Source organism: Manacus vitellinus, unplaced genomic scaffold, assembly GCF_001715985.3.
Source record: "Manacus vitellinus isolate BGI_N305 unplaced genomic scaffold, ASM171598v3 scaffold_68_pilon, whole genome shotgun sequence".
NCBI classification, from domain to species: domain Eukaryota; kingdom Metazoa; phylum Chordata; class Aves; order Passeriformes; family Pipridae; genus Manacus; species Manacus vitellinus.
This window is the reverse complement of record NW_021940744.1, coordinates 405504-414800: the sequence shown is the minus strand read 5'-3', so window position 1 is coordinate 414800 and position 9297 is coordinate 405504. Positions and strand designations below refer to the sequence as shown.

General features: G+C 46.0%; 1 protein-coding gene across 5 annotated transcripts; it reads right to left on the bottom strand.

Moving 5' to 3' along the window:
* Window positions 1-187: 187 nt before the first annotated feature.
* NPL (N-acetylneuraminate pyruvate lyase) lies at window positions 188-8827 on the bottom strand. Of its 5 annotated transcripts, none has more exons than XM_018083826.2 (12): window positions 8723-8827; window positions 8459-8527; window positions 6797-6870; window positions 6341-6428; window positions 5177-5234; window positions 5013-5088; window positions 4252-4344; window positions 3778-3926; window positions 3537-3583; window positions 2739-2823; window positions 2084-2123; window positions 189-1009 (listed from the first exon to the last, which is right to left on the bottom strand). In XM_018083826.2, exons 2-12 carry the CDS (start codon window positions 8521-8523, stop codon window positions 858-860), a joined length of 927 nt encoding a protein of 308 aa, XP_017939315.1. In that variant the 5' UTR covers window positions 8524-8527; window positions 8723-8827; the 3' UTR covers window positions 189-857. The 5 variants fall into 5 exon arrangements, with proteins under 5 accessions (XP_017939317.1, XP_017939315.1, XP_017939319.1 ...); XM_018083827.3 differs by lacking the exon at window positions 189-1009 and adding an exon at window positions 1049-1716; XM_018083828.3 differs by lacking the exon at window positions 4252-4344 and having other exon boundaries at window positions 188-1009.
* Between the last annotated feature and the right edge of the window lie 470 nt (window positions 8828-9297).

Genomic DNA, 9297 nt, shown 5'->3' with positions numbered 1-9297 from the left:
AGGGCTTGGTGGAAGGACAGTGGAAGGTGTCCCTGCCCATGGCAGAGGGTGGGACTGGATGGGCTTTATGGTCCCTTCCCACCCAAACCATTCTGTGATTCTGTGATTCTCTGACTTCCTAACCTGCCAGACAGCATTCTGCACTGGGATATAGAGATGCACAGCTCAGTCGTGGCTTTGTTCCTGACATAAGGAAAACAAATGGAGAAATAGCTGCTTATTAGAAAGCCAAAGCTTGCTATTGCAAAAGGGATGTTTTTTTAATTTTGCATTAAGGTGTATGAACACAAAGAGATCAGACAAAAGCAGGATTTTACATGCACAGACAGTATCCCAGTGACTCTGACAAACAGATACCAGTCTGAGCCATCTGACGGTGCCATACTGTTGTTTAAACACAGTGTAGTGCTCATGGAGAAGACAAAACATCATCCACCTGAAGGGAGGGTGGAGCCAGATCTTCCTGCTTTCTAGGCAAAAGGAGTCAGCCCCTCCAACTGGGGAAAATTTGCTATTTTTTTATTAAAAGGTACCAGCTAGACCTGGAATGTGCAGAGCTCCAGAGAAGCAGTGTAAAGTGTTGGGCCACATGTGCCCCAGCAAAGCCAGCCCCAGCAGGAAGGCACTTGGGCACTTTGCCAATTCCCTGAAAGAAATACCAGCCCAGCATGTGGGGAATGTGCCACATGGCAGAGAATCCCAGCAAAGGAACCTCCAGATCCACGTGGAAGTGAACAGCATCGTAGATGTGGCACTTGGGGATGTGGCTCAGGGTTGGACCCAGGAGTGTCAGGTTAATGGTTGGACTAGATTTTAGAGGTCTTTTCCAACCTCAGTGATTCCCAGATTCTGTGTGATCAGTTACCATCAGGCCACACAATGCTGTCCAGCTTGGCTTTGGCCTTGGCAATGAACTCCTCAGAGGCACCAAGGAGCGGAAGCCGTGGAGGTCCCATGGGAATGCCAGAAACAAAAGTCATTACAGCTTTAGTCTGTGCAACACCAAAACCTGGGCAGACAAAAGCAAAATCAGGACATTTGCAGACTACCTTGCTTAAAGCAGCCTTGATAAAGGTGCCAAAAAAAGCAGCAGCATGGATTTCCTGGGTAATCCAGCATCAACCAGGCTTCAAGTATTTCTTGGAAGCAAGAACGGCGTAACTAAGAAGAGGGAGCTGTGCTTGCAGACAGGAAAGGCATTACAGTAAAAATTAAACCTGCTTACTACATTTATTTATATATAGGCAACCCCAGTGCAGATTCTTGCAAAGGCAAACCCTGGGAGTAGTAACATCCTGCTCCTTGTCCATAGCTCTGGAAATTCAGTATTTGCCTCCTTATCTATAAGGCTAAAAAATAATGCAATTCCTCTGACTTTGAACCCAAGAAATAAAATCAAGCACTAAAGCTCAGCTACATTAAGCAGGGTTTGCATATCCCAGCAAACCCACAGGGAACACTTCTTTTCATTAAGTATCTGATTTAATTTAATTTGAACATTTCATGTCTGATTCAGTCTCCCTACACGACTCTGACTTGGTTGGTTTTAATTGCTTTTTGTATTTAATCTTGATTTTGTTTCTAAAAATCATTCAATTTTAAAATGTTTTGGCCTTGTACAGCCTTCAACAAAGTTCCACTTAAATTACAGCAAGGCAGGAGAGAGAAGTATCAGAGCTGTTTTCTTCCTTGGGCACCACCATCTCAGAAAAATGACTGTAGAAATAAAGAAATGAGCTTTTGGAGACAGAAGGAAAAAAAAAAAACTAACAAAAAAACAACCCACAGAAAGAGTCAGGGTAAGAAAAAGGGTAAATCACAGAGTCCTAGCTTTAAATCTGTGAGATTTCACAGCAGAAGGAAGGAAGGGAGAGTGGAATCAGTCAGGGATGCTTGGTCAGCTCCCTTTGCCCAGCTTCCAGCTGCTACTAAGTTGGGAAACAGCAGATGCAACAGTTTTTCACTGTGAAATCTTTCAGGAAGGAAGTTCCAAGAGTGCAGCAACATGAGAGTTTCAGGAGCACCAAGTCCACATTTTTAGACATAACGAGTGAAACGGGCAGTGATTACCCAGTTTACTTACCCAGTTTGATGACAAAGTTGAGAAACTCCCCAGTGAGAAACTAGAAAAGACCAACAGTAGTTTATTAACACCTTCAAGTTTGAAGGTGTAAAAGCATCTAGAGATATTATGATATCTATATTTTATACAACTGTAGCCCAGCTTTGAGAAAAGCCCTTGGCCACTGGGCCAGTCTATGGGAAATACTAATTGAATTCCATTGGATAGGGGAGGGATGCCTCAAATGTCCCATAAAAACATTGGGTACAGATTGTGCACTGATGGCTCAGAACTCCCCATAAATCTCCAAGCTGCCCAACACCAAGAGGGGTGAAGGCAGAGCTGTTTTAGGACAGTTTTCTGCCCTACATCATGTAGGCTATCCCCAGAATATTCCTAGTCAAGGGGCTTGCTCCCCACAGGTTTCTTCAAGGAAAAAGACTCACCTGCATGGATGAGATTAGAGAGTTGAAGGGTAAGTGAGGCAGATCTTAGATAAAAGTTAGTAAGGACTGGTCAAAAAGCTGAGCAGGGATGAGTAACAAGCAGGGGGGACAGAGCTGGAAGAATTTTCCTTTAATAAAGCTACCTCAGGGTATGGATGACAAACCCAGATGGAAAACCACCCCAGTAAAGCTCGAGGTTGCTCCCAGTGGGGCCAGGGAAGATGCTGTACCTGATACTTCCGTGCCAAGGCAAGGTCTGGCTTTGCAAAGGCTTCCAACATCAGATTGGTTTGTCGGCCCAAATAGTTGTATGTGCTGCCAAAAAACACAAAAAAAACCCCAAAACAAACCAAAAAGAGAATTGGAAAATGCAAAGGAGGAACTTAAAATCAGTGAAACGAAGCAAGTAACCACAGGCTTTTGCTGTTGACAGGGTAAGAATGTCATTATTAAGAGAGATTTGTGCAATCTATATGTGGTCAAGCATCTGAAGTATGTCAAGCCCTATAGAAGAGTTTAGAGAGCAGATTCATCAACCTCTTAATTTTCCAGTTGCTTGTTCACTTAATGGATCCTCTAAATGGGAACACAGATGTCACACAGTAATTCATCTAAGCAGCCTAGTAAGAGGGGCAGAAGATAAATCAGAAATAAACTTGGCAGAGCCCTTTTCCTCACAGACTTCTCATGTCAACTAATGATTTTTACCTCTCTGGGTTTTGGTTCCTTACACATATAATGAAGACTGAAGTAGGGATCACTTCTAAAGTTGCTGTGAGGATAAAAAGTATGTTGAAACCTTTGGGTCAGCTTAGGGACTGCAGCACTAATCACCCAAAGGAACACTGGGTGAGATCCCCAGGTTATATGACTGTCCCATCAGCAGGATTGGGGCTACATTATGTGTCTGCCTCTGTAAAATCCTCTGTTGTGGTGACAGAAGACAGTCAAGGAAATGCTGTGCAGACAGTGGAAGATACAACACCGCAGTGTGTGTGCAGAGGGGAAGGAGTCCAAGCCATACTGACCTGCCAACTGCTCCATTTGCCCCTACTGCCAGTGCACCCAACAGTTGCTAGTTTGGGGTGAGGGGAGAAACAAAAGTAAAAAAAAAAAAATTTTACTTCATGTAACAAAATAAAGAATAAAAAAGGGGTGGTGGGAGGGAGCAACGAAACTGCCTGGCACTGAGTGTCCAGGGTTGTTTTTCCCCAAGGCTGAAGCAAGAGAATGCCTTAGAAGGAATTATTTTTAAGAGGAGCCCCTTACCTCATCCACCCCATAAAGAAATTCAAGCTGCTGTGCTTCATTCTTGTGTACACACTGTGCAAGGTCCAGGAGGTCCGTGTCGCTGAACTTCACACCCTGGAAGGTGGGGATCCGTTCTTTTATTCCCTCCAGCAACTCTTCCACACGAACTGTGCAGGACAGCAAGCTCACGTGAAGGAACACAGCCCTGTTCTGGGACAGTCCCCTGCCACATCCTCAAGAGGGACACTTAATGTTTTAGAAGTTGTTTAATAGGCCTAAGCCTAGTAAGCTATACAGCTCTAAACCAATGAGCAAGACAACAAAAAGTGAGACTCTTTTACCAGATCAGAACACAAAAACCCTGGATAAGTGAAAGTTTAGGCACAAACTGGCAACAACATATTTAAGACTGAATGTAAATCCATACATCCAGAAACACCTGGTCATTTGCTGTCCAGAGCAAATGACCACAGATCTGTACTCTGCACTTACTCTTCACACCCGTCAGAGAAGGAATATGATAGTAATAAAATGGAACATCAGGGGCCTCAGACGTGACCTTCTGTAAGAGAGAGACCAGCTCATCTGGAAGGAAAACATCACATATCCCATAAGAGAAGGAGACATTCCATAGGGACAGACAGTTCAGATTCACAGCCAGGGGCTGTGGAGAGGCCTCAGCTTGTGCACCATACATATAAAACCCTTCACATGTCACTAACACGTTAAATGTGACAAAAATCAGGAGAAGACCTTAAGGAAGACAAAGACAGTATATGTTTTAAACCAAAGCAATTTCAGTAACTCATTCATTCTCTTGCAGATGTAACTCAGACCTGCTCTCACACATGCCAGACCTGTGTGACAAGCGGTCTCACCAGGATCACTTGTGTGTCACAAAGGACAAGGGATCAAGGTCACGTTCACCTCCCCGGGGTGTTGCTTGGTGGTAATGATGAACAGGTTTTTGGACAATTTTCTTGTACCATTTTAAGAATCAAAGAATTGTTATGTCTTCATTTTACAAGACACTAACAAAACACATCCCAAAAGACATTTTTCCCACTTCTTACCAGGAGAATTTTAAAATTCTCATCTTTAAAAAACGCTTCTTGTAGGTTTTGTTTTTCCATGACAAGTGTGCAAATGTTATCACCAGAACAGTTTCCAAAGAAAGGAGATGGTATTAATCCTTTATCTGTGATCAAGGTTTGGAGGGTAATAAAAAGGCCCCAGCAATCACAGGTACTCACCTTTTTTTGTGGGTTTGAAGAAGAAGGGCGCTATGACAGCAATGCCACCAGCACCTATGGCTGCTGCATGTCTTGCCTGTAAAAGACAGAATGGAAAGTACCTGAAGGTAAAATCTGCTTATATTTATCACACACAGTGAAAAGGAATCATATCATGTACACACCAGCTCTTGGGACTCCGGCAGGCTCAGTGCTCCCACATGAATGATCACGTGATCCAATCTGTACCAAAAAAAAACCAAATTCAGAAGGTTTGGAGAGGTTTCAGTGATGGTGAAAAATGCCAGGCTGCCAAAATGAGCTTGGGGAGCCACAGAACAAGAACCTAGAAAGGATCTGAGCCTGTGTTGACCTGACAAACCGACACACAGGGAAAATGCCAACAGTGACAAGCGACAGGTGGTGGAAAAAAATCACACTTGCAAGCATGGATCATGTGTGACTCCTTGCTGGTGTACTTGCAAGGCTGTCAGGAAGGACAAATCTCAGCATTTTTTTAGGAAGCTGAAATTAAGACATCAAGGGTGTAAGGAGAAGCCAGGAAGAGTAAAGGATATCAAAGTGTATCTTTGCATTCTAAACCTCTTTCTCTGCAGACCTACCTCACAGCAGCAGCTTTGAGTGCCTGTCTGTTCTTGCCAAGGGACTCTCCCATGTTTCAGGCCATCAGTCCCATTGCTGTGTTTCTCCTTTATATCCACAGGAGATATGGATATAAAGGCTAGAGATGTGAAAGCTGTGAGCCTTCACACCTGTTTATTTCTGCTCACCACCCTTCCCCATAAAACACCTCCTGCCCTGCACATCCTCTGACAGACCAAGTAAGAGGAAGGCAGCAGGTACAGGAAATGGAGAAGGGAGCTACAACTGGACACACTACTGCAGATCCAGGTTGAATTCTTTCTTTTGTCTCTGATTTAGCACCTTTGGGGAAGCAGTTAAACATCTGACACCTTGGGTTCCCCCTTCCAAATCATTTATTACATTAAAAGGTTCAGGAATGCTTTTTATTTTCAATTCTTCTTGAGAATAAGCAAAGGGCACAGGCCTTTTTTTTCCCCCCAAGTCCTTTCTTGTCCCCCCACCCCTCAGTGTACCAAAGAGAAGGACTCTTACAAGCTCCCAAAGCTTGTAAGAAATGTCGAAAAAATGGACACCAGCTAACTGGCAGTGACAAAAACACAGCTCAGTGACAAAGGAACTGGGGAACAAAGCCCAACAGCAAAATACTGGAGTAAAAAGGCATCAGCAAATTTGGCTGTGCAATCGAGGCATGCCAATATCAAAACATGAGATCTGGAATCCTCTGTTCCCTCTCAGCTACTCACTTGTCTTTTCCTTGGCACACCCATTCTTCTGCCAGCTGCTTCCTCTCCTGGATGCTGAGGGACAGGCCTTCTCCTGTCGTGCCATTCACTGTTTCGACACACAACATACGGGGTGAGGCCTCACCTACACACATTGTTTTCACTGAAGACAAGAACTGACACTTTTTGAGTTGGGGAGAATCACTCAGTGAGCCTTCTCTGCCAACACATTATCCAGTCACCTCTGGGAGTGTAACCCTGTGAGGGCAACACTTATTTTATCCCACACAGAAATGGGATGTGGGCAGAAGCAGATGCCTTAAGTACCTCTTGCTCTCTCTCCATTGGTGACTATAAGTGGTCAGGATGATCCCACATCCACAGTCCCCCCACTACAGCTCTTATCAGGTGAGATATCATTGGATTTCCATCCAGGCAGAAGGGCTGTAACACAGGTTCAGTCAAAGAAACACTCACCAAAAACATTCTTCACAGTCTGCTTGTTTACCAGATAATCCACGTACTGACGGATCACCGGAAGGTTGATTTGTCTGCAGAGAAAGGAATCACAGCAACCATAAGTCTCCATCCACAGTTCTCTTTAACTTAGTCATTAAGAAACAAGAAAAACCCCATGTATTTTGAAGCCTTGCATTTGTACACCAAGATTACCCCAAGGTATGATACCCTCAGCATCTAGTTAACATCTGAGGTAACAGCTCAGCTCTGAATTCCCTCTTCCAGTTTCTCTTCCTCCTGACAAGTACTTCCAACCTTTTATCCCAATTGGGAATTACTGCAGGCTCATCACAGCAGGGGACTTTTTTGGGGAGGTATGAGAGAATAGAAGACAAACCTTTTCAGCTGTCAAGGGAAACAGGAGTCCTCTTGAGAGCATAAAGATTTTGTGCTGGCAAATAGTTAAACTACTTCTGGATACAGACACTGAAATTGCATCTGCTGGATGTGACTTTGACCTCTCTCTCTCTCTCATTAAAGGATGAGGAAAGCAACAGACTTCCCCAAGAAACAGGGGAAATAGAATTCTATGTTTATCTTCTTTGCAGGACAAACTTGTTTTGTTTACCGGTGTATAATATTTGGCTGTTGTGTCATTTGTTAAACATACAGACAAACCCTATAGCCTGGAAGTCAATTCTGGTGCCTTGACTGGTCTTACACGTCACCCAAAATTCCACATTTGTCTTCCCAGAACATATCAGACCAGGACCATGCATTCCAGGCAGAGGGCTCAGGTCACTCTCTAAATACCATGTTTCTATGAATTTGAGTTGTGATAAAAAGTGAAATCAGAAACAAGTTTCTTTTAAAGCAAGGATCAAAGCAGTGCCTGCAAGTGAATGAGTTCTCTGACTGGGACAGTGCCAAGCTGTACAGCACTTCTAAAAAGTGAAGTTCACTTTTGGCAGTCGTAAGTAGCACATCTCCACCATCTCCCTTGAAAACAAACATATCCTGACACATCCCCCACCAGAGCTAAGGGTTCTCTGCTGACTCCAGGAAACTCTGTCTTGCAACACCAAAATGCAGTCGGGAGGGTTCTGTTAGCCACCCCTGCCCTGAGGAAAGCCGAATTTCAAGTTTCGATTGGATGTTATTTTCAGAACTGTGCTCTCCTTGCAGTATTTTCTTCAGGCTTAGACTAATCCCAGCACACATACACACACGAGTGCATGCATGACTTAGCTAGGGTAAAGTGGAATCTAAAAGGCCTTCAGGTTCTGACAATTATTTTCTAGCTCTCAAGAGCTCTTTTTAACTAGGACTGTGGTTTTCCTTAACAAATGTGAAAACACTGCAATACTCTTTACGTATAAGCTTACTATGATTTAATTTGCACCTACAATGCAGCAGAAAAAGAGAAGTGAGACTGATCCAAACTCTCTCAACCCAGACCTACAGCAATTGCTGGGCAGCAGGAGGAGGCAGAGGAAAGGGAATCTCACTCTGGTCCTAGTGGGACCAACCCAACAGTTCCCACATCCCACCTGAGATCTGATGTAAGAAAAAAAAGAAAAAGGGGGAAGAAAGAAAGAAACAACGTAGATAGTTCCAAATATGAAAGAAGCAAAGTAAAAGTCTAAGGAAACAGTAATCAGTGCAACTTTGACAACTCACCCATCAGGAGTCATTGGAGTAATCGTAGCAGCTACAAGACCCTGCAACTTCTTTCTGGATGTCATTGAGCTGTTTGAAGAAGAAAGGGGTAAACGCGGTTACCATCTTTATTCAAGTGTAGTTCGACTTCTGCCAAAGGCAAGAGCCGCAGGCCGTGCCCCAGCACCCCCCGGGGCCGCGGGCGGCGGGGCAGGGCCAGCTCTGCAGAGACTCGGCTCCCCGCGCTCCCTGAGGGCCCCGGCACGGCCCCTGGCTCCCCCTCACCTCGAGCAGCCCCTCGGCGGCTCCCAGGGCCGCTCCAGCGGGCACCGGGAGCACGGCGGGAGGCGGCGGGCTGGGAACGGCCGAGGGAGCAGGAGGCGGAGTGAGGGGCGGGTGCGCGGCACCGCCTGACAGCCCGCTGCCACGGCACCTGTCAGCCCTGGCCCTCCCAGCCCGGCCCATCTCTCAAGCCTCAACCCAGCCACTTTCTCAGCCCCAACCCGGCCCTCCTCAGCCCTCAAACCCTGCGCCCTCCTCAGCCCCAACCCGGCCCGGGTCCTCAAGCCCCAACCCGCCACTTCATCAGCCCCAACCAGCCCTCCTCAGCCCAACCCGGTCCCTCCTCAGCCCCAGGCCCAGCCCTTCCTCCAGCCTCCAACCCCAGCCCTTCTTCAGCCCCAACCCAGCCCTTCTCAGCCCAGGCCCAGCCCTTCTCAGCCTCAGCTCAGCCCTTCCTCAGCCCCAACCCAGCCCCTCCTCAGCCTCAGCCTCAGCCCTTTTCCTCAGGCCCCAACCCCAGCCCTCTCTCAGCCCAGCCCAGCCCCTTCCTCAGCCCCAACCCAGCCCTGTCTCAGCCC

What these genes read in the sequence shown, in the direction of transcription:
- NPL (XM_018083826.2), bottom strand. Translation starts at nt 8,523, where the DNA reads ATGACATCCAGAAAGAAGTTGCAGGGTCTTGTAGCTGCTACGATTACT. An exon ending in TTCTTTATGGGGTGGATGAG is followed by an intron (nt 3,584 to 3,777) that starts GTAAGGGGCTCC and finishes ACCCCAAACTAG; the next exon opens with CAACTGTTGGGTGCACTGGC. An exon ending in GCAAATGGAGCAGTTGGCAG is followed by an intron (nt 2,824 to 3,536) that starts GTCAGTATGGCT and finishes GTTTTTTGGCAG; the next exon opens with CACATACAACTATTTGGGCC.